This window comes from Phyllopteryx taeniolatus, chromosome 20, assembly GCF_024500385.1.
Source record: "Phyllopteryx taeniolatus isolate TA_2022b chromosome 20, UOR_Ptae_1.2, whole genome shotgun sequence".
Lineage (NCBI taxonomy): Eukaryota > Metazoa > Chordata > Actinopteri > Syngnathiformes > Syngnathidae > Phyllopteryx > Phyllopteryx taeniolatus.
The window spans coordinates 10,540,303-10,566,201 of record NC_084521.1 but is presented as its reverse complement, the minus strand read 5'-3'; the positions used below and the strand labels follow the sequence as shown (position 1 = coordinate 10,566,201).

At 38.6% G+C, this 25,899-nt stretch overlaps 1 protein-coding gene across 5 annotated transcripts; it reads left to right on the top strand.

Annotated features, from left to right (window-relative positions):
- The first annotated feature begins 310 nt into the window (after nucleotides 1-310).
- ccny (cyclin Y) lies at nucleotides 311-25,899 on the top strand. 5 transcript variants are annotated; one of them, XM_061758622.1, is made up of 13 exons: nucleotides 311-609; nucleotides 810-1,010; nucleotides 14,475-14,549; nucleotides 18,212-18,232; nucleotides 19,283-19,317; nucleotides 19,499-19,522; nucleotides 19,839-19,939; nucleotides 20,041-20,076; nucleotides 20,331-20,388; nucleotides 20,849-20,968; nucleotides 21,693-21,859; nucleotides 23,420-23,582; nucleotides 24,522-25,899. In XM_061758622.1, exons 2-13 carry the CDS (start codon nucleotides 857-859, stop codon nucleotides 24,636-24,638), a joined length of 1,071 nt encoding a protein of 356 aa, XP_061614606.1. In that variant the 5' UTR covers nucleotides 311-609; nucleotides 810-856; the 3' UTR covers nucleotides 24,639-25,899. The 5 variants fall into 5 exon arrangements, with proteins under 5 accessions (XP_061614606.1, XP_061614605.1, XP_061614607.1 ...); XM_061758621.1 differs by having other exon boundaries at nucleotides 311-1,010; XM_061758623.1 differs by lacking the exon at nucleotides 18,212-18,232 and having other exon boundaries at nucleotides 312-1,010.

The following is a 25,899-nucleotide window of genomic DNA, read 5'->3' as shown; positions in this document are numbered from 1 at the left end:
ATGCCTCTCTCTCTCTCGCTCTCTCTCTCTCTCTCTCTATATATATATATATATATATATATTAATATACAGTAATTTATATAAACTTAGCAACTTTTAATTTCAATGACTAGAGACAGACTAGCACAGAACCCTTACCTTGTGACAGCTATTTCGGTTTTGCATTACGGGTTTCACGTATATGCGGGAGTTCACTGTATTAGCCACAGTCAGAAAACTTTATGAACAAAATAAATGTAAACTTCACTCTGACACATTCAATATGGCGGCATCGCTGCCGTACGATTCCGCGCCAATGCTGTGTCTAGGTATATCAGAAGGGGGCAGAAGGGGAAACATCCCCGATGCTTATGAGAGCAGCACGGCAGCGGAGGAAGTAACTGATGTTCACATTTTATTGGCTACCATGTAGCATCGATAGCCAGACAAATATTTGCCGAACGAGGAAAAGTGTCATGTGTTGCTGGTCGCTTGGGTCGCAAGAGCGTAATAAAATGATTTGGTGAAAAAGAGGAGGGGACGCTCAGTCGGCAATAACAAGACGAAGGGAGTCGTCAGAGAGAAAGCGAAGTGTCTTACATGGAGGCACATATCTGCCCTCGCCGGAAGGTTTGGAAAGGGCGCTGGCCTGCTCGTCACCTCTCTTAGCTTAATTTAGCATTTTAGCCGCATTTAAATGGATCGGAGTCATCAGCTAAGCGTATCCTAGGCCGGGGAAAGGGCGTGTAACGCGAGCGGATAACGGGGCCAGTTTGTAGTGTGTCTCTTTGAATTACCGCCCCTCCTTTTTTCCTCTTCCCCTTACCAAGAACCAAAAGTTGTGTCCAACGACTATCATTAATTACATAAATTGGCCATGGGGAATACACCTTCCTGCTGCGTGGCGTCGAGCCCCAAACACCGGCGGAACAACCACTCCAGACTGGAGCCCTATCGGCCAGAGCCCGAGCTGAGCCGGGAGGATACGGGCTGCAACCTCCAGCACATCAGCGACAGAGAAAATTTGGACGGTAAGAAGATCCTTCTATGCCTTCAATGCTCAAAGAGATTTATTTAGATTGCAACTCGGACGTGCAACATTTGTGCGAAGGACCCACCCATTCGTTATAGCAATAAAACTCCTTCTTTGCCAGTCTCCACAGCTGACAGCAAGAAATTCCAATAAGCTTGCGAATGACAGTACAGTGGATCCCTGTTTATCGCGGCGTATTCCGCAATATAGAGAGACCGTATAAAATAAACAAATATATACTTTTACCCCTTCCGTGCTTGCAGATTACTGTAAAACTGACACTAAAAACAAAAGGGTGATAAACATTTTATATTTTGAATGTTCAACCAAACCATACGATTTTGTATGATCCACAACTTTTAATTTCGGCCTACACAAAAGATTAAATGAAAGTCTACAAGTCTCTTGACGCATCAAAGTGTCAATCATTCAATTGGTGATTGGTAAATGTTCAGACGGCGAAACATCTCTATATGTGACATGCATTTTTATATTATAAGGCTTATACCCATTTGTAATTTGTATATGATAGTAGGCTTACTTAAGAGGTAAAATATCACCAAAAGTAACGGCGATATCAAAGTATTTTAGTTATTACTAGACTTTACACCGATTTTATGGGGCTGATCGCTATCAGCCGATATGTAGCATTTTATGATGATCGGCTTTAATGTCATAATTCGCAAAAGACATTTACTCCGCATCGCCATCGTGCACAGTATATTTGAATCCAAAAGCTAGTTTATTTTTAGCCTTGTCGCGCGTCTTTTGATGTAGTATTGTAAATATCTGACTGCCAATAAAGTTATTAAAAAAATCTGACTGACAATAAAGTTATTAAAAAAAACATGTCGGCTGTGTGGAACAGACAACACGTCTGAGACAGACATGTAATCAGACTACAAGACAAATTTGCTCTTTCACGATTGCATTATGTCAGACTACTGCAATAAAATCTTGTATTCCGATACCACCACATCTCATTTTTTACGATCATTGGGCTTTAGCTCGTCAACTCAAATGCGACCGGTTACACTCGTTACCGTGGCGACGACAACAAGCGTGGAGCGCGCCGACTTTGTATTATGAGGACAAAATGGGGAAAAACGTGTGTTGGTGCTCAGGACAGGAGAGGACGTTCGTTTAAGGCTTGCTTGAGGTATGTTCACATACTTTTAATACGATACGGCTCGCAAGCAGGCAAGAAAATGTTATGTAGTCTAGCACGAACCACGGTACCACGAAAGGTTTGACGTAAACATGCCGCTGATGATTTCCAACTCGCTGATCAGTGATCGGCCCCAAAAATCCTGATCGTGTAAAGCCTAGTTATTACGTAATGTAACATTTATGTTTTGTTTGTTTGTGTCGAATATCATTAATTACAACAAGTTATTACAAAGTTCAATGTCTTACCATTACCATATAAAGTGCCGAAAGCAAACATGGTCGGTCACTATTGTTCCAGTTGTGTCACGTAATGTGGCTGCACATGAGCTTTCAATGAGCTTCCTGTGTCTTCGGGATGCTGTAAAAGCTCTTAGAATCCTTCGTTGACAATCTGTATGTACAGCCCATAACGCAACATGACACTACCATTTATTAATTAATGGAAATAAGCGTAAATAACCCGATAACTTGTGGTCTGCCAACTGAGACACCACGTGACCATTTCGAACGCTCCTATAATGCAAACCCCCAAAGATGGGCTACAGATAATTAGCCAAGATTTGATGGTAATTATAAACTTTTAAACAACACACAGTGCAGCAACACATACAAACAAGGTGCACAACAATACTCACAGTCACACAGTATATTCTCTCTGCTCTATGTGAACAGTGATTGATACTGGAGTCAGTAGTAGTAAGTGGGGACCTTCTCTGCCTCATTCTCCTTGCATCGAATTATGCTGTATCTCTCGAGGTAGACCACAGTGCTTTTTGGCATGTTTCTGCACAACGTGGTACATCCCGGAATGCACAAAACTCTAAATTTGGACTTGCGCCATTATTAAAATGTCTTCACTAACATGAAAGTGATTATATGTTCCAAATGTTCACATCTTTTATCAAAAATCAACGACTTGTGTACGTATTTTCGATCTCACCAGTGATGGGCAAGTCAGTTTTCAGTTAACTTCCTGGTCCATTCAAAACAATGTGAAAGTGGATGGACAGTGCACAGTCGTGATAAATAGTCACAGAGAACGGTGTCCAGCGTCAACAAACAATGCTAAGCTAATATTACTACTGTAAACAAGCTGACGTTAGCCACATATGCTATATTAGTAGCATGACTTATTTATTTGTAATTTAGTGTTAGCAGTTTGATTTTCTTTCTTTTAGGACTTCACAGTCAAATAAAAATCAAAAAGAGGTGCTAAAAGTATGTTGTTTTAAAATAATAGCTATATTTAGAATTTCATATGTAGCTGGCTGTTGCTAAAAAGCAAACAGTGAGCTGCGGGGTCTCTGTCCTGTTTCCTGTCTTTGTATTGTTATAACATAGCTACAGGAGCCAGGGCAATCTGCTCTCTTCCTTGACAGCTGTGCCATGTTGTTTGTTTGTGGTTCATTAAGAAATAATACAGTAAGTTTATGTGGTGCCTCAAAGCGTTATTTCTGAATAAGAACACCCGTGGTTGCAGTTTTTATCTTGCAGTGAGGGCCAGTCGTCTAATTTGCATGTCTGTCTGAGTTGCTTGTTTTTTTGCAGTTGTCCAAATTAATTGTGTTCTGCTGTGTGGGTCGGTGTGCAGCGGGCCTAAGTCTGTGCGTCTCCCAGCAGAAGGTGTTAAAATCCTTCTTTGTTTCAGTGATATAAGAGTAGAATTAATGACTCTGGTGGGTCAGTCTTTGTGGTAATGGTTGTGATATAATTTGCCAGATAAAGAATTGTGCCTTTTGAGATAGATGTCCTTCCTTGATAAGAGGAAGAGCTGTTTTCACACTATTACCAAGATTAAATAAAACCCCAATAATCAATAAATGTGTTATAATGTTTTTATTCCAAGAAAATTTTCATTAATCACAGCCAGACTCATAATGTTTTTTGTTCATGTTTGTTTCTTGTCTTTAAGTTATCGGGTTTTGCAAAAATTCACAGACTACATTTTGTTAATGTTTCAAGGACTGCTATATAATTAATTTCCCTATACCCAAGAAAGTACAGTATGGGGAACGAAAAGAACAACTCATTATCCAAAGCACACTTCATGGTACAAAGATATATTCATAATTAATAATAATTGTAAGACAAATTAAGTGAAATCAGATAATTTTCCACGTCATCCCAGGTTGTCTCTCATAGCACACTAGTGTGCCACGGCACCCTGGCTTGAAATCACTGGGTTAGAAACTAGTTTCGTACAGGTATAAATGTCCTACGACCAACACATATTTGCAGAGAAAACGAATGTATTGTTAAGATTTGAAATTGAAGATTTTTAAACCAAAAGCAGCACAGAAATCTAGTTATCCAAAGGATTCAATTGTAACAGAGATTGTGGGATCTGTGTGGAGTTTTGCACCCTTTGAGTGTCGTCTTTGAATTCGTTGTGTCTATACACAAAAAAGTGTTTGTCTGCGCTTCAACTAGCATGTGATTGGAAAAAGAAAATCATTCATGAAATCTGCTGACACTGGTGACGCAAGAAACAAAACATGCTCACTCATCCCAAGTATAAGTGATTCTTACCACAAATTAGCAGTATAGTAAACCTGATTTGCCCAAGCAGTCGCGCTCTGTCTATATGTTTCTGTGTGTTTCCTCATGATAGAACTAACTCCAGGCAATGATAAATAATTCCTGCCTCTGCTGACAACTAATAGTTTATTTACATTTATGACTTTTTGTGGTCAGCTGCTCATGGTACATAGCTTGTGCTTCACAACGCATCACACTGCTTTTCAGGTTCAAATACCATCACTCACCCTGGACTGGTTTGCCACTGCCGATGCACAGGCCTAATGGGGAGTTATAGTGTATGACCGTTATCACCACAAAGGTTAAAGGGGAACTAAAGCCAAGATCTCAAAACCTTGTTCTATTTTAAATGTGCATATCTTCTTAACCATCTGCTGTTTCCTTAAATCTGCTAAATATTTATTCTAAAAAATATGTTTAAGACATCACCTGAGACAACACTTCACTGCCCACCACTTCACTGGCTCGCTCTCTCGCTACTGTTGCTTGGAAGTCACTTCTGGTAGCTTTTGAGTGGGTATTGGCCCTATGCCAGCAGCACAAAAGTGAACCACTAACTACCAATGGCCGCCAATAGCCACCTGATCTATTGTGTAATCCACAGGCCTTGTAGTCTCTGGCTTCCTGGCACTTTCCCAAAACATACATATAATGTTAATTGGAGACTCTTAAGTTGCCCATAAGTGTCAATGCGCGTGTGAATGACCGGGTACCAGTCCAAGGTGTACTCTTGCCCAAAGTCAGCTGGCATAGGCTCCAGCTCACACGTAATCCTAATAAGGTCAAGCGGTATATAAAATAAGAAAAACATTAGGCCAAAATACCAAAACGAAAAGGCTATCATTTAATTGACTGACTGGGCTTCCAAGCCATCCATCCATCCATTTACTGAGCTGCTTATCCACACAAGGGTCGCGGCTGTGCTGGAGCCTATCCCAACTATCTTCGGGCAGGAGGCGTGTTACACCCTGAACTGGTTGCCAGCCAATCGCAGGGCACATAAAAACAAACAACCATTCACACTCACATTCACACCAACGGGCAATTTAGAGTCTTCAATTAACCTACCATGTTTTTGGGATGTGGGAGGAAACCGGAGTGCCCAGAGAAAACCCACGCAGGCACGGGGAGAACATGCAAACTCCACACAGGCGGGGCCGGGATTTGAACCCCGGTCCTCAGAACTAGGAGGGAGACACTCTAAGCCGTCACCCACCGTGCCACCGGCTTCCAAGCCATAACATTAAATTGCCGTTTAGTATGGTATTCCAGTCAACATAAATTCCAGCGACTCACTTTTCCGAGAATAGAGATGTACTGTACATGATGAAACAGAATCATTTCTCACTGACTGGATTTTATTCAAGGCTGACATCTGTAAATGAGCAATTGCTCCAGGCGCCAACATTCCTCACTGTCTTTATGATGTTGCAGTTAATTTGTGGGGCGCACACATGAACATATTGACGAGTCTTGCTAGCAGGCTAATTGAAATCTGGGCATGGATTATTTATGCCTGGTTGATGAGCCTGGGGAGTCTCCAATGTATGAGTTCCAGACGGATTGACCTACATGTACGTGGGTTACCATTTGACTTGGTGAGGTGAGAGTTGGGTGAGATTTTAAATTAATAAATATGCACTCATTTAGGTTTAGTTGATTATTTCACTATTAATGAAAACAGTATATAACATATATTAAACATATTTACGCTTATTGTGATCATTAGAAAGCATTTCATATTTGAGCATTCTCCTTTGAGAATGTGTTTTAGTGGAACTTCTGAGGTTCAACAATCCCTTTTGGGAGAGGAGTGGAACCCCGATTTAGTTGGATTAAAAAGACAAACAAACGAGAAATGTTATTAATCAGTTTTAGGGTCCAGCTGTTGCCGTCATAAAACCTTTATTCACTTTACAATGTTTCAACAAACATTTTAATATTCATAACCATCATACAGGAGTAAAAACAAGTGAGTCTCTTTATTCTAAATTGTACAACATTAGGCGCATTCAACTTTGGAGGTTCCACAGGCTATTTAGCTGCAAAACTGGTCATTTCGGAAATAGAGATATATGAGATAGATATTTTCATTATGGAAACAGCACAATACAGAGTAGTAGTTGATTGCTATGCTGCATTTTTTTTTTTTGCTTGCAACCTCTCATAGGAGTAAATTAATATCTAGTCAAACTGGACAAACCACTGTTTTCCACAGAGTCACAATGTACCCATACTCCGTATACAGTAGATTGTACCCAAGCATGTTGTTCTTTCTCCGTTCATGCATGAATGCAGCTGGAAAATAATAACTAAAATATTGTCAGGCATAAATACAGTAAATCCTGGCAGCGCTTGGCCCCTATCGCCTGGGAATAGAGAAAAAAGGTAATTGATGCCCCCTAAAAATGTTTATACTTGCCTATATTTATAGTTAAAACCATAACTCTACCCCAAACTATGATCCCCATACACTTTATCATTTAAAATTCATCAAACAACTTTGCCAAATTCAATGGTTTACAGATTATTTGATTTTCAAACAAATGCACCAGAAGTGCATGGATGCTTCACATGTAAAAATCGCAATTGTCAGAAAATAACGAGGCCTGTGTCATATGTTAGCTTGAGCTTTTTGATAGCCACTCAGCAGAGCAAAAGCAGCGGCAAACACACTATGTAACCTCTGCTGAAAACTTCAGTTAAATGTAGCTCCTCCCACTCACACCAAGAGCTTAGAAAAGATGAGATGTATCACTTACCCATACTTCCTTGACACCAATTACTACTTACCTTTTGCCAGGGCTTTGGCGCCATTTTATGGCATCCTAGGTTGTTACAAAAAGAGCCCCAAAATATGCCAAGATTCTGCAAATAGCTCAGGGTAGGTTCCACAAGATAAATGCAAACAGGCTAATTTGTGAATAGTTGACCGCAAATAAGCGGTGGCTCACTGTATGTCAACATTTTTTGTGTCTCTTAAATCTAATGTACCTCTCTCAGTTGAAATGTTCACCATCAGCTTTTTCACTTTTACTGTGATGGTTTATTGCCATTGGTTTCTGAGGAATGCCTGAATTAAGGCTTCACAATGTTTAACCTAATGTCAACATCTGGCCGCTGACAGGACATGTGCAATCACAGCCTTACACTGCCACAGCAATTGTGGGAAAACATCTGTGCTCAGTGACTGTTTTTTTGTCAATGTCTTTATGTCTCAAAGTGTTCTCTGTCAATTGACTGTCTGTTGTCGTACTAGAGCGGCTCCAACTACCGGAGACAAATTCCTTGTGTGTTTATGGACATACTTGGCAAATAAAGATGATTCTGATTTGCATGCCAACGTCATAAAATGTTGTTTCAACATATTACATCAAGGGTCTATATAAATACAGATTCACGAAAACTTATAAGGTTGCAACCTTAACCCAGGGCCATGTGGAGATAACAAAGACAGTGACTACACAGGCCCACCTTAATCGATGGGCATGGATTGCCAAACTGTGGACAGGATTTATAATCAGATAATGCAAACTGTTCAACTGTCGAGGAGGAAATACACAAAACGTCCCGGGGAATATGTAAGGAGGAAAGTTCCTATTTTGATTTGATACAGCCACATTTTTTATGGCTTAGGCCACAGATGTCAAACTCAAGGCCCGGGGGCCAAATCTGGCCCGCCAAGTCATTTCATGTGGCTCGCGAAAGCAAATCATCAGCGTCAACTTCCATGATTCTTGCTCAAATTCCCATAAAATAATAACAATAGTATCGTTGAGACATTGCAAGCACCTGAACAATAGTTGAACAAACTCTTATCCTTGACTTCTCATTTCAAAACTAGGTATCCATCAATTTGCTGTGTGTATGTAATAATATTAGGAGGTGACTGAACATTTATATGGTTTCACAGTCAACGACCCTCTGAGGGAAACCGTGACTACAATGTGGCCCGCGACAAAAATGAATTTTACATACCTGGCTTAGGCTGTGTGATTTGTTTTGTGGTTTCTCTTGTAATATTTGGAAGTGGGCCAAAATTGCAAAAGCGATAATGTTGGCAATGACAGAAAGTCTTCCCCAATCATGTTTAGACCAACGTGGAAGGGACAATTCCTCCTCAAGTTAAAACAATTATAGTTTATAAATAATGGATTTTTTGTTTCATAAGGTGGCAGTCCATACCATGTCCACAGCAAGGCAGACTTATTAATAATGCATGAAGCCCCTAGGGTCTAAAAGAAAGGAATGAAAAAGCAATTGTGTCTTGCCTGCTAACATACTTTATAAGATGATGGAGGAGGTTCCCTCTTTGTATAAGCCAAAGAAAATTGGCTAATACAATTGTCTTTTAAAATCTGCTGACCATCTATGCCTGGATGTGCAAGTATTAAACATAAGAGTAGTGAAGTCTTGAAATGCCTAACATACTGTATGTACAATAATCCCTTGTGGCTTGAAGCTCCTTCCCTCATTTCAGCATAGTTCCTTCGCACCAAGATGCCAAAAGGTGTGCCACATCAATACTTTTATATTAGGCACGGCTTTGGCCTCATAAAAATAGAGAATAGGTGACTCACCACATAGCAGAGGGTAGGTTAAAAAAATGTGAATAGGTGAATTAGGGAATGGTGAATCAAGATTGTGTGGTGGATCACTCACTGTAACTCATCGCATGGATAGTGAGCATGGGATGAGAAACCATTAAACTAGGAATTAAGATGCTTTCTATATAGGCAATACTTGAACAACATACATTTTGTGTAATAATTAGGGGTTGGAATATCTAGTCCCCTCACAACTTAATTGAGATTCATAGCCTTACGATTCAATTGGATTATTATTCATCTTGAATTGCTGTGCATTTTTCCCCGTATGTTTTTTTTCCTGGCTCATATTGAGGCAGAGGTGGTAGAATGCTGGGTCATTTGCAAAACGTGTGCACTGCAGGAATCATTGATTCTGCCACTCCGAAATGTGATTATTATTATTATTATTTTATTATTATTATTTATTTATTTATTTATTTTTCTTCTTCTTTTTTTTTACTCTCATTAATAGCAGAGAGAAACATGTACGGTATGTTTATATATTGTTTCTGAACCAAAGCATTTGAAAACTTTAAATGTAAAATCAACTGTACAGTAATGGCTGTTTCATTTTCTGTTTTTATTAAATACTTTCTTGGCCTTATTTTTATTTTTGTATTTTTGTATTTTTTTGTACATTTTTTATGACGATTCAACTTTTCCAAAAACATTTTGTGTTTGTATTATTATTATTAATTTGTCCATATGCTTTATGTGCAAGAAGAGTGTCTCAAAAGTGTTCGCTTCTTTAGTTTTACAGTATACAGTAGATATAGATGTTTTCCCTACTATGTTGATCATTGTGTCATCAATAGTCATGATGTGATCAGTATCGTGATTTACTTTGTGATTCCCACCCTTACAATTAAACAATTGCTTTTTAGACAATCATTAGTCTGAATGAAGCCTATAAATGGGATCAATCATCCTGGCAAAATTTTATAATTCCTATTTTACAGGCTTTATTTTTTTATACTCTCCAGTCCCCTACACTATGATCTACCTCCCTTCTCTATATCATGTCAGTGGGACCCAGCTGGTCGTCCAACCAGCTGTGGCTATAGACCCTTTTTTTTAAATTATTTTTTTTAGTTTTTCTTAAAAACGTAATTGGTGTTGCTGGATTCCATGCTTGGTCTTCTCCTGTTAGCTGTTTCTGTGTCTATTCATTAAGTAACTACACCCACCTGTTTAGCTTTGTTTTGTTTTCACAAACTCTATTTGTAGGATGTTTTGCCATTCACTCTCCAATGAAAATCCTTACTTTTGTTCTTCATCAGAAAGATGTAGATTAGATCAGCTGCACTGCTGGTGTTTGTTGTTTCAGCAATGCTATTATGTGTGACAGTCTCACACTTCTATCAGGCTCAGCAGCGATTAGTAGAGTGAATCAGGGGGGCGAGGCATATTTAAAGACAGCAAAAGCCTTTGAATGTCCTGCCTCCACCATCTGAGTCGTCTCAAGCCAGCGTTGCCTAGTTACAGCAAGATGTGGGGATGAGGGGAGTGAAAGGAGAAGGGTGGGTTTGTGACTCTGTTGGGTGCAGAGTAAATGACTACCCTCTACTTGCCACCAAGTTTGCAACCCCTACACATCCTTAGCAGGGAGCCTTCTGTCATTAACCCCACTCATTGTGTGCAGTAAACGTATACTTTCAGTTGAGGCATCAATCTTACGCACGGTCGGTCAATGAGAAATGGAATGTATCACAGCCAGAAGTAACACTACAACAGAAGGTCAGTTTAGTATTAATTTTCCAAAGGATTCTCATCCAATACAATCGCCAAAATAATAAAAAGGAAATTTGACTTTTTGACATTTATGCACAATTTAAGATACCTAGTAACACTGGATATAAACAGTCAACACACATCTCAAACAATCTTGGAGAAGTTGTAAAGGCAATAGTATACAGTGACGGTATTTTGATGATTATATTTAAAACTGAAGAGCAATGAGCACGAGCTCTGAAATTAAAAATACATGTGCTAAAATGTGGCTAAAAAAAAATAATGGTGGACAAATTACAAAAGGGGTCCTATATAAAACTAAGATTGCATTAGAAGAGGACATGTGACATAATACCTTTTAGGGAGTCAAAGGAAGAAAGGGGGAAAAAAGTGGAAAGTCTGTCTTCATTGAGTTTGAGGAAAAAAATCTTCAGAGGTCAATAACCTTTGGTTATATGAACTATAATGTACGATAATATATTCCACCACCGCTGATGTTCCAATATCAAAAAATATGGTCATGCAGCATCAGAAAGGCAGAGGGGAAGTAAAAATAAACAGCTGAGCTAATGTGGGTGCATGTGTCCGCATCCTCTTGTAATTGGAGGGTTATTCAGAATTAACCAATCACATTGAAACTTGTGTTAAATGGAATTCAGCACACACCTGCCACCATTTGAGGTGCCTCCGATTAACCCCCAAAGTTCAGATGTTCTAAAAGGCTTTTCCATATTTTATTTATTTATTTATTGCTTTCTAGTAGAAGCCTGAAGGTTTTGTGCTAACACTGATCGGTATTTTGGAGCTGTTCATAGCTCTCGCCACCTAGACTAAGCCAACAGTTCCAGCTGAAGCAAAAACATTTTGTGTTTGCACTAACATTTTGGAATTATGGCCAAAAAGTTCATCCTTGGTGTCATTGATTAGACAATAATACATTTTCCCACATGCTTTTGGGAGATAACAAGTGTGTTTTCTCCTAAATCTAGCCTGGCTTGGATGTTTGTAGTCACATTGGTTTTCATGGCCAAGTCTGCCGAGCGGAAATCGTTATTCTCAGTGAAGGTTATTTGGGAATTTGAATATTGTCAGTGTTGTGAAGCCTACCTTAATTGTATTGTATAATCAATTGGTCTTTTCTCCTGAGAGTGGGCTGTCTCCACTTATAAAAAGACATGGTGCAGCACTATATTGGCAAATCCAATGGGGTGTTATTTCCCATCTCCACAATCCTGTCAAATCTCACAGAAGAGAAATGTTTTCTGATAATTTTACATATTTCCTCAACACATTCCCACCACCATGTTTTCTTGTTTCATCTAAAGCAAGAGGACCAATATGTTGTTTCTACTTCTGATCTTCAATTGGCGTTGAACACCGTTTTTATAATATAGTAGAACTGCTGAAGTGAAAGGCCTTTGAGATTATATAATTGAGAGTCTCACCAAAGGATTTGGTAAAAGGCAGCCAAAAAAATCTAGAGGTATAATCGCCATCATGCGTATGACATCAGGGGATAGATACCTTTGCATATGTTGCAAGATTTTATAAAATCTCAAAAGAGATATTGCCGGCTTTCGCTCAGTGAAAATCGACATATTTAGCTTTTTCTTTGTCATTATTTTGTTTTATTTGTGAGCCCACCAATGTACAATATGACTAAGCCAAAAATAATAATGTAGTAAAAACTGAATGGATTCTAGAGTGTGAGTTGCGTTTAGTCCTTCTTGTATTAGCAGTTAATGTAACTTAGAATGTTGCCTGCAAATTTAATAATGATTTTATGACGGTGACAGTTTGACTCTGGAGCTGATAAATTATATTTTCCTCATTTCTTATTGTCTTGGGAAAAGTGTATTCCAAATGTGACCAAACCAGCAGTCGACCAATGTCCCAGAAAGGATGGTGTTCGGACTTCAAGTTTCCACAGTAATGAAGGTTTTAGCTTAAACCAAGTGATTGCCTCTAGTTTTGCTTTAGTCTACCTTTCGTATTTGTTGCAATATGTTTTCACCACCCCAAAAATTCATTTCCTCTCCAGTTCTTGAAACGCAGGAAGTTGGATGGTTTAGGTCCTCCCCAAGTTGGAGATTGGAAGAAAACTAATGGGGGTAGAGCCACACCAACGGTCACTGACACCAGTATCTGTGGAGAGTCCATTTCCTGTCTGAAAGAATGGAGCCGTTGATTTGCAATTTCAGTACAATGTTTCATTTATTCGTGACTGATTTGATTCAGTACCCCCCCTCCTTCCAACAGATGTGAGCATCATTTAACCCTCTTTTAGTGCTTGCTGCCTCTTCCCACACACAACATAGTGTGTCACTTCCTCCTACATTGGTGTGTGGTTCGCTGTGTGTGTATATATATATGTGTGTGTCTGTGTACTTATGTGTACGCGCTTGTGTATATTTCCTTTGAGGCTCTTCAAGTGGCTTTCTAACATAAAAAGATGGTAGTTCAAAAGGGTTTTGCACAATAGCTATGTCTCGGATGCATAACCTGCTGTGTACCCAAAGAGGCTGTGTGATCTTGGATATACGCCACAGTTATTGTCAGCATGAGAGTATCAATTCTAAAAAAGAGGCGTTTAACTTTCTTATTGCCCTCTTTTTTCAGCTCATTATCTCCTCATCATCTCTCCCATCTCACCTTTTTTTATCTGTTAATTTCTCGTTCATTTTCTGATTGCTTTTTTCTTGCCTTTGTCATTTTTATCCGATACTCTTTTCAAAGCTCTCTCTCCCAGTTGGGTTTTAAATGTATCGCTCATCTTTTTCTGCCTCCTTTCTCATAGTTTTATCAGCTTTCTATTCTCTTGTGTGCAGTTGTGCCCCCTTTTCTTGCTTATTTCCTTCTGACCTTTCCTGTTTCACTGCCATCATCTGAGAAACCAGAAAGGTGTTTGCAATGTGTCCGGTTTACACTGTTTGACTGTTGTTGGGTGTTTTCCGCAACCTTTGTGAATTGGATGAGGTCCATACCTTCATTGTTTCTCACTGTGACTGTACTGAGTTTATAGCAAATATTAAGTCTTCATGCTTAATCTGAAGCATACTGTTTCAAAAAAAGGTTTTACACTTGATACAACTATGACATTACAGTGTAGCCGTGTGTGTGAGGATCATGATGTAAAGCAAATCTACAGTATACCTTTTTGCTGTATTTGCTCGGGAGCATTGATTTTACAAGCCGTTGTTTACAATACGGTGTCGTAGCCATCTGGTCTGACTGACTGTTTCTCCTTTCAGATACAGTAAATCCATTAGACCAGGGCTTAACCCCTCAAGCCACTGATCCACCTTTTCACCTTGCAGTGAAAGTGTAGTGTTTTCATTGTGCCAAAACTCTGTAATGTGGTGACGATTGACAATTTTAATGTGAGGAATGCTTTAAAAGCAAGGCCAGACTGATGTTTTCCCTTCTGTTTTCAGATCTACCGATGGAGTATAATCCCTCTGACCATCCTCGAGCCAGCACCATCTTCCTTAGCAAGTCCCAGACTGATGGTGCGTTTTGCTGCACGAGTGACACACACTTTTGTCTGTGCTTTGGAATTTTGTTCTACAAACTGTTTCTTTCTACTCCCTTCCCAATCCTTGAGGTTTGTTGTGGATCTATCAGAATCAGAATCCTTTTTATTTGCCAAGTAGCTCCAAAACACACAAGGAATTTGTCTCTGGTAGTTGGAGCCGCTCTAGTACGACGATAGACAGCCATTTTGACAAATACTTTTGAGACATAAAAACACATTACGGAGAGTCACTTAGCCTCTAGCAATTATGATGTTTATAATACAATTATAATGTTAACACGAAAGAAGCTGAAGCTAATTTATAGCTATAAATACTTAAGCTGTATCTATCGATCTATGAATCGATCGATCTATCTGTTGCTCTCTCACTTCATGTATATCTTTGTACAGTCTCTCTCTCTCTCTCTCTCTCTCTCTCTCTCTCTCTCTCTCTCTCTCTCTCTCTCTCTCTCTCTCTCTATATATATATATATATATATGAACAGTACCTCCATATATACACTATATTGCCAAAAGTATTCGCTCACCTGCCTTGACTCAGATATGAATTTAAGTGCCATCCCATTCTTAATCCATAGGGTTTAATTTGACATCAGTCCACCCTCTGCAATTGTTACATGTTAAACTCTTCTGCAAAGGCTTTCTACAAGGTTTAGGAGTGTGTTTATGGGAATGTATGACCATTTTTCCAGAAGCGCATTTTCAGGTATGAGGTTACACACTGATGTTGGATGAGAAGGCTCTCAGTCTCTGCTCTAATTCATCCAGTGTTCCATAGGGTTGAGGTAAGTATTGTGCAAGCCAGTCAAGTTCATCCACATCAAACGCTTTCATCCATGTCTTTATGAACTTTGATATGTGCACTGATGCACAGTTATGTTGGAACAGGAAGGGGCCAGCTCCAAACTGTTCCCACAAAGTTGGAAATGTCCAAAGTATCAGCCCCTGAGCTCCAGTAAAAGGAACTGTGACTGCTTCAGCATACCAAGAGATTTTGGACAGTCAAACAGTTTGGGAATTACCCCTTTATGTTCCAGAATGTTTGTGCACCCGTGCACAAAGAAAGGTCCATAAAGACATGGTTGAGAGAATTTGGTATGGATGAACTTGAGTGGCCTGCACTGAGTCCTGACCTCAACCCAATAACCTTTGGGTTGACTTCGAGTGGACAGTGAGTCAGGCCTTCTCGTCCAACATCAGTGTGTGACCTCATAAATATGCTCCTGGAAGAATGGACAAAAATTACCATACCATACATGAGTCAAGGCAGGTGAGCGAATATTTTTGGCAATATAGTGTATGTATCGCTATCTCTGTATGGCTTTCTATCGCTATCTATATCTCTATCTATACAGTGGAAAAAAGTCTACAGACCCATGTTCAAATTTTTTTATATTTGTTTCCCACCTTTAATATGAACTATAACATGTACAACTCAACTGACAAAATAGGGGAAGTAAAAATAAACAACTGAGAGGATGTGGTTGCACAAGTATGTACACCCTCGTATGACTGGGGGTTTGGGTGTGTTGAGATTTTACCAATGACATTTAAACATGTTAAATGTCAGTCAGAGCACACATGCGCCACCATTTAAAGTGACTGATTAACCCAAAATCAAGTTCAGATGTTCTCGTAGGCTTTTCCTGACATTATTGTAATAGCATCTTACAGGACAAGCAATGATTAACAGAGGGCATCGGAAGGATGTCATTGTTCAAAGATATCAGTCAGGAGAAGGATACAAAAGAATTTCCAAGGTATTAAATATACCATGGAACACAGTGAAAGCAGTCATCAAGTGGTAAAAATATGGCACAAGAGTGACATTAGCAAGAAGTGGACAGCCCCCCAAAATTGAGAGTCCAGACCTGAATCCGATCAAACATCTGGTGATATGAAGAGGATTGTGAACAGGAGATGCTCTCACTGTGCTGACAGCTTTGGAGCGTTTTTGCAAAGAAGAGTAGGCAAATATTGCCACATCAAGATGTGCCACACTGATCGACTCGTAGCTAAACAGACTGAGAGCTGTAATGAGAGCCAAAGGTGCTGAAACAAAGTATTAATTTCAGGGTGTTCATATTTACGCAATCAGCTGATTGTACATTTTTTCCCCGCTTAAAAGTATATATGTATGTATATATATATATATATATATATAATATATATATTTTATTCAGTTGAAGGTCACATTAATGATGGAAAAAGTTTTGAAATGATTTATCATGGTCTCATTTTTTTTTTTTTTTAATCCCAAAAACCTGACATTTGAACAGGGGTGTGTAGACTATTTATATCCACTGTATCTATTGATCTAAATCTCTAAACTGATAACTCGTTTATTTTTTTAATTGAGTAAAATTAGGTTTTTTTTGGTTTTTTTCCCCTGTTTTCAGGTTAAAGCTATACACATTTTATTTTGGGTTTTATGTATTTTTGGGTTAATAATTTAATTTAATTTAGCAATTCAGAGGCTAATTTGGATAAAATGTAACTTTTATTGGAAGGTCTTTCAAAGAGGTCTTTGATGTCATTTAATTGTAAAACCAGATAACCAAAAGAAAATAATTTAGCTCAAAAACAGAAATCCAAAATGTTCACATAAATACTAAATTACACTGAAGTGATATTATGATTTTGAATTAAAATGAATAACAGGTGAGTGTAAGACATATACAATCCAAAATGTTCACATAAATACTAAATTACACTGCAATGGTATTATGATTTTGAATTAAAATGAATAACAGGTGAGTGTAAGACATATACAATCTCTTGAACTAACCCTAACTAACTAAATCTTAATTTTGTGGAACCTATACCTCGTGATTTGCGGGAACCCCTTCTTAACCGCTTATATATATATATATATATATATATATATATATATATATATATATATAAAAACATGGTAGTTATAAGGGAGCATTAATTCACGGTCAGGCTCGGTCCCTATCCCCCGCAAATAGCAGGAGTCCTCTGCATATAAGCACACACACAAACACATTTTCATTAATTTCATACAAAAAATAAAAAATCCATGACAAAAAAATTAGGCATATATGTCTTGATGGGCAAGTCCTCACCAATTGTCATCTTTGACTAAAGTATATTTATTGTTTGGCAGTGATGTATATTTCTAGGTATGGAGTCACACAAAAGTACACTTATCTACGCAAACATCCCCAGCACCCCTCATCAGATTTTTTTACACTGAAACGTTTTGATCATCTTGAATAGCTGTTTTTCGTAGTGGCAGAAATATCCCCTCAAATGTGAGGGAGTTCTTTTTGGGTGAAATTCAGTTGAGACATAATCTGCCTAATGCGATTATAAGAGGCTTAATATTGTTCCATTTGCACACACTATAGTAAAGCTCGTCTGCCGGAAGAATTTGAAGTCTTATTTGATGCAATGCTCTTTTATTAACATCCATCAATATCTTGTCTCAAAGTCTCCGATTTGCTAACATAGTTTGAAATAATAATTTAAAAAAATGGGGTAAGAAAGGCCTAAAAACAAAAAACATTTCTCTTAATAACTAACTTAAAAATGAGAATGGTTACCTTTCACACTGACATTTCGTGTATGTTAAGACAAACAAGGCGAAAACTTGGGCTTTTGTCTTTACAGTTGCAGTGCACAACAAGCGAGGTAAGGGCACGACTTTGTCTGTTCACAAACGACAGGTGGCGTCGTGCTCACTGTGCTTCTTCACTTGTTGTTGTCAACGTTTTTTTGTGCTTGGAATGCAACATGCCGCTTTTTTATGGTGTGTCTTCGCAGTAACTTTGAGTGTGTGTGTTTTGCAACGGTGTGCATGTTTTGTCTATGAGATGATATTTTGTGAAGAGAGCTGCAGAGATTTAGCACAATATATTTTGGTCACCAGAGTGATGACAATTTTTACTTTCTTGCTCAATTTTATTGCCCTTTTTAGCAGTGCCGTTGCTACTGATTCAAACGCTGTCAAGAGTAACCCGTGTGACGCGTTTTAGAATGGAAAAACATATTGCTTTTGAAATACTGTACTGGTCTTTTTACACAAGAAAGTCAAAGGTGAAATCATGAACAAGAAAAGCAAAGAGGTTGCACTGGTGTTGCAGCCTTACCTCAATACATCCAACTGATTGCGCTGATGTCAATACTGCTACTCAGCCTTAGTACTGTATTTGGGTAATTCTATCACCTACTTTTCACCTACTATTAATAACTTCATTTATTTATTTATTTTCAGTCATTTTGGCAGGTCAATGCCGTTTTAGCATTTGGATTCAGTGAATGCAAGAGATATTCAAGGAAAGAATGTTTGTGTCTGTGTGTGTCTGTAAGCACAGCAGCCTCCCAATAGGTAAAAAAAAAAAACAAACAAACAAAAAAACTGATACATTCTTTTAATCTCGTTAAAGATACAAATAATAAAAATGTGTTGATTTTGCACTTAGGTTTACATATCATTTTACTAAAGTTGAGATAAAAAGTCAATAGTAGCTATTTTCCACTGTAATGTAACATTTTATTTAATAAGACAGCTTGCATTATTTATTGTAGAGTTGACTTTAACATACAGTGCCAGTATTTGTTTGAAGAAAAAACAAACACTCAGAGAAACCTTGGATCAATGCTGACCCCTGTTGGTTAGTGTTTGGTCCTGCTTTTAGGTGACCATCTGTGTGCTAACTTATTCCACATCTTTCCTTTCAGTTCGAGAAAAGAGGAAGAGCCTTTACATCAATCATGTGAGTATATTGAAAAAAAAAAAAAAAAACTCGCATAACATTTTAAGGGAGCAATTTTTCACTCAAAACTGGATCATGATTTTTCCTAGAAAATAATTACATTGACGGGTAAATGTTGCTAACGGTTGTGGTACATAGTGTGCAAATGGTAATTATTGCCTCTTTTATTTGTTTTTGCAAGTTCACACACATTTCGGAGAACAAGGTAAACATAACCAAAATAATCTGACCGTTGTCCTGTGGTTTCTCCATTATTCGAACCACACATCCTCAGTGTTATGCATCATTGGTCATGTAAACTGACCACCATTTGGTGTCATTACATTGCTGTATGGGCGAGTTGTACCACCAATAATTCCATTGCATTACAATACGACTCAACACTTGACTGTTTCTAAATTGTATTTCAACATTCTCCATAGTTCTTGTCGTTGTTATCCCCTTTTCAGACTGTGGTCCAAGATGAAAAAATGGAGAATTACATATGTGCATCCTTTTTTACTTTTTTATATCCACTCCAGCATCATCCAGGCCCGGTAAGAAGGAAGTACAGCTCATGTGCTACCATATTCCTTGATGACAGCACTGTCAGCCAGCCCAACCTCAAATACACCATTAAATGGTAACTGGATTTTCTTTACTCAATGTACTTTTTTTCACACTCCATTGTATGTATGTGTTTTATACCTTTACTTGTAAGTTAATGGTCGTTTGTTTTTCCAGCGTAGCCCTTGCAATATTCTATCACATAAGAAACAGGTAAGAAACTATTTGCACGACGCATTCTGTCTCTTTAAAGTGTGCACATTCTTGACTCTTATCAGTACTAAAGAAGGCAAAAGTCAAACTCTGGAAGCTTGCAAATGCTCTCTTATTTTCTGATTATAACTTGATATTGCGGGACATCCGCGGTAAAAAGTCCAGCAAAAAGGCTGATCCATGCATTATTGAACTGGTAGTATCCTAGGCAAATACTAAATGCAGTTTGATGTTCTTGCTCTCTTTTATTCTAGAGAGGTCGACGGAAGAATGTTGTTAGACATATTCGATGAGAAGCTACATCCACTGTCGGTGAGAGAACAACTGGATTTACAGTATATTTAAATGATTTGAAAGCTGTTAAACAGTGAATTGGGTGCCATTGTTTTGGATTCTGAAAACTAAAACGTTATTGCTTAAAAGACTAAATTCAGATTTATCGTGCTGCAACTGCATCTAGCTAAGATGCATTGCTTTTAAAATATTTTAATTCACATACAGTATATGGTCATGAAGGGTATTTAGAATATGGTTTTGGATATGACCCTGGACAAAAAGCAGTTTGTGTGAATGCATGCTGTCTTTGACAAGAGAAAAGAAAAATGTTTGTCATAGATTATGTAAATGTACATTAGACAAGCTATATAAAAGATTTGAGAGTAAAAAAAACACATCATACAGATTTGATTTCATTAGAATAAGTAAATAATAATCATTCAAGTAATTATTATTTATATCACCTGATGCCCTATGCACCATATCGTCACTGCAGAAGTCTGAAGTTCCACCTGACTACGACAAGCACGACCCTGAGCAAAAGCAGATTTATCGCTTTGTAAGGACGCTATTCAGCGCTGCACAGCTCACGGCCGAGTGTGCCATTGTCACATTGGTGAGTGCACGTTCTGTAAATGTGTGAATGTTTCGGTGCTGGCACGTAGAGGGAGGTTTGGGATAGTGGTGGTGATGTACCTCGCATTGCCTTTTGCTCCTGTATTAATTGTAAAATTCTCATTCCCTCAATATAGTAGTTTCTATTAAATGTATTGTATCTTATCTTTCAAAGGGACATTGAAAAATTCTTTGTTTTTGTACATTAAGTATGTGTGATTAAAATAGTCAACTGTGGCATGAATAATTTTCTGTCTGGACGAGGAGGGGTGAGCATCACCTCCTGTGGAAGTGAGGGAGTCTCCAAAAATCTCCAATAACACCATAAAAAGTCGCAAGATTTGTTACTAGTCGCTTTTTTTGACAAAATAGTCGCTAGCGGAGTCGAAAAGGGCCTACATGTAGTGTCGTATACAGTTATAGATCCCTCCCAAATCGGATAACTTTTGTTTAATCCTATGTGTATGTTGACTTTAAGAATGTGAACTTTAAGACACCTAGGAACTGTTTAAAATTGTGAAAAATGCCCATGCCTCATTTAATTTAATTAATAAACTAAGCTACGTTTCTTCCCCCCCCTCACCCAAGTACTGTCACCCAAAAATTTGTTTTCTTTTAATAACAGTCATTGTGGGGACAAACTACACATGTATAAAGACAACAACAACAACAACAACTTTAAAGACTATGCCATAATTAATATTCATGTTTGTATTTGTCAAAAGGTGTATTTGGAGAGGCTCCTGACCTATGCTGAGATTGACATTTGTCCCGCCAACTGGAAGCGTATTGTTTTAGGAGCCATCCTCCTGGCATCCAAAGTCTGGGATGACCAGGCGGTGTGGAATGTAGACTACTGCCAAATTCTCAAGGATATCACTGTGGAGGACATGTGAGTTACATGAAAACATTTCAATTCTTAATATGTTATTGTAGTCTGAGTTGAAGTTTGTGTGCATGGAAATGTTGGAGGAAGATGTGAAAAAACAAAACTCCTGGGTGCTCTCCTGGGGTAGGTAGTCTAGTAACTGCCTGAACTGAAATAATAATTTATTTATTTATTTATTTTTCTTTGGTATTTATGCTTACGGTAATTTACAGTTAATGATGGTCACATGTATAGAGCTTTCAAATGGATTTTATTATGAAATGCTCATGCTGCATCAGAATTGGATACAATTTCCTGGGTGATATATTGGACTAGTTTAGTAACTGACAGAAATTGAATCATGACTAACGGAAAAAATGTAAAATGCTTTGAAAGCAAAGGCAATATTTGCCTTGTTGTTTTTTAGGCTTTTTTCTATTTTTAAAAAGTGTTTTACCGTAATTCCTAGTAGCATATTGAAAATTTAAGTGGGGAGCTAGCTTGACGGCAAGTTTTGAAATTTAGGCTGGCCTGACCGCAGCTGTACTGTGCTGCTCTCAGCACACACACGCTCACTGGAGTAAGACGTGATGCTGGTCAAATATTAGCAAATACACAAATGAGATTCACTTTAAATAGTACTGCTACATAAGTTAGCATTACATTATTTGACGGTCATTACTATTGTCGGACATTTGCTTAATTTAATGGCCAAATGCTAACATTGAAACCCTAGCAGTAGGGTTTCCTAAGGTAATGCGGTATGGGTCAGCTATTATGGTAGCTTCACAATAATTATTGACAATGGAAATTCCATAACAAACTGAACGGCACTATGTTGGCTGGTGGACAAAAGGACGATACATACATGAAGTTCTGGACGTCCTTATTTACAACCTCTTCGTAGGGGTAGGAAAGCACCTTGAGATCCAGCACATATGCTGACCTACACCGTATGTCTTTCTTGGAGGTAATCGTGTCTGTGTATTCTGAGAATGAACACAATACTGTAAACATGTCGCCACTACTCTGAGCTCTAACCCCTGCTGTATTCACACTTGCCTGCACCGTTAGTTCTGTGAACCTGTCCTTGGCCTCAGAAATCCCTCAGCCATGACTGTAATCCACCTGTTTTGGCAGACTGCCTGTGAGATGAGCCAGACATGCATTTGTCCATCTGTGTGTGTCTTTGTGGATGTCTGCTGCAATCTCAGATAGCACATGACAGTGACTGAGCATTTCAGCATAGATTTCCTTGGGAGGTCAATTTCCAATCCCCAAAGGCCCTAACAGACGGAGACAACCAGATCCACCCTCGCCTCGCCTTGTAAAATAAATACACATGGACCAGAATAGCTGGATGATTGCCACAGTTAGAATTGTTAGGCAGAGTTTGGTTTTCACCAAGGCTAAATTTAGCCTGTGTGTTGCTATATGCCTGTAAAGGAGTGTGGGTGGCAAAATAAGGACCTGAAAAATAGAGCTGAAATGAATCTAACAATACAACTTAAATGGAGAGAAGCGAAGAGAAGTAAATGGACGTGGTTCTTTTCATTTAATCACCTGTTTTAATTTCCAATCAAGGAACGAACTGGAGCGCCAGTTTTTGGAGCTGCTGCAATTCAACATCAACGTGCCGTCCAGTGTCTACGCCAAGTATTACTTTGACTTACGTTCCCTGGCAGAGGCAAACAACCTCAGCTTTCCTCTAGAGCCCCTGAGCAGGGACAAGGCCCAGAAACTCGAGGTGAGCAGTGGTCACTCATACTGAATACTCAATGGGTGTAGTTCAGAGAAAGACATGCATACATACAGTATTATAGCGCAACTCCTAATGTGAACAGCTCCTCTGTATCAAGTTTAAACTACCGTAGCGCATCACACCAACATACTTACATGCCCTACCATGGATAAATAAAGATTTCAGAATCTAGATACTGAGCAAGAGCCTACCGTACCTCATGATATTTCAATTCAGTCACCATAAAAATTAAGCTTCCTCTTTCGTTTTTTGTTGCTTTGTGACATTTAATTTAAAAGAAGGACCAGCATCAAAAATATAAACATTAGAGGAAAAGAACAAAATAACATACATATAGGTTATATTTGTATATGCACATGCTCACAAACACAATCCAATGGACATGCGTTTGATGAGGAGATGTCGTATAGGCGGCATGGTGAACCATGTGGGTAGCTTATTTTAGGCTTTGGGTCATCTGTCTTTCTCCCATGTACATGTCATACCAGGTTTGTCGAACTAATTTTGGGCATGGGCCCCATTGTAGTTATGGTTTCCCTCCGAGGGCTGTTACGAAAGCATATAAATGTATAATCACCTCATCCTGTTATTGGATGTCCCCAACAAATTAATGGATAAATAGTTTGCAAATTAGAAGTAAAATAGTTTGTTGAATTATTGTTGAATTCATTTTTAAAAGGGGTTTGGTAACAAAACCTAATAAAAAGTGAAGACCATTTGCACTTTTGGTACAGATTTTAGCAAGAAACATGAAGTAGACACAGCTTTTGTGGACAAGTAAAATGATGTGGCTGGCCAGATATGGCCCCCGGGCCTTGAGTTTGACACCTGTCACAGACTGACTTGAGTTTTTTGCATTTTTATACATTGCAACGTGTATCGTCTTCACCGCTCCCTCATTTTTCTTTTGTTTTTAACCTCCAGGCTATATCTAGGTTGTGCGATGACAAATACAAGGACCTGAAGAAGCTAGCAAAGAAGCGGTCAGTGAGTGCTGACAACCTGTCGGTTGTGCGGTGGTGTCCAGCCATCATTTCCTAACGATGGCCACCAGCGGCACCGTGGGAGTGGAACCTGTCAGCGGACTCTGCCTGGTTAGCAGGCAAAAACTAGGCAGGAAGCTGTCCTGTGGATATGTGGGTCTGTTTGCCGGATGGGGCACACAAACACAATCTGGCACTTTTACAAAGCGAGATTGCACCTCTCTAGTTGTTGTAAATAACACTGCACTGAACTGGAACGAGCTGAGTGGAACCAAACTGAAGTGTGTGAGTGCAACAAAATGAAAAAGTGCAAAAGTTAAGCTGAAATGCGACATGTGAGACCATCGACGTCGGAAGGAAAAGGAGAATAAGAAAGTAGCAGCATGGCTACATTCCTGTCATTTTAAATGACCTCCTTCGTTTCTTAGCTTTTTTTTTTTTTTTTTACGAGCTCACAGTTTTAAGTTCAAAAACTCTTCCAGTATTTTGTTTATGTATTTCTGCTCATTCCCAATTCAATACTACACAAGGCTGTGTACATTCCATTCTGCATATCAGCACCTCTTTATTGTTTTATGCATTTTACACAGTGTTGATTTAGCTAACAGCTTTACACCTAGCATTCCTGCTTCATGAGCCAACAGTGTCAAAGAAAATCAGTGTTAAACTTCCATTTGACACTTTGACAGGAATGGAAAACTTCAAACTTGCGAGTTGCTCGTCTAACTCAGACATTCCCTTTAAGCAATATTCATGCATTGCCTCATTGTTGCAATTGGGTAGAATGAAGCATGCATACTCGAGGAGGGAGACTCTGGCACCCATTTCTCAGTCAGAGACGTACTGCAGAGGTCATGTTGTACTTCAATCACTGCCATTGTCCTGACCTGTGGTGCCTGTAATAACAAATTTCAACTCCTACACCACTGAGCAAAACAACAAGTAACTAACAAATAACTTTTTACCCCCACTACATTTTGTATGGTTCTTCCTTCTTACGAAACAGCACAAGTCAACAATCTGTTTTCAGAAGCTACTAAAAACATGACTCTTCAGGGTAGTTTTATGTTCTGGAGACCAGCTGAATTACATTATTAAATGTGATAATTATCTAACACTGCTCACACAGATTGTATACGTTTTGCTAAGTTGTCTCTGTATAGTGTACATACAGTGCCATTGTGCAGGATCTGCGGTTTTACTGTTAGAATATTTATATTAGATCTGTTTCTACTGTACATGAGGTGGACAGCAATTATGTGACAAATCATTCAAAGAATCTGAAGTATAAAGATTTCAATGGGAGCTACCCTCAAAGA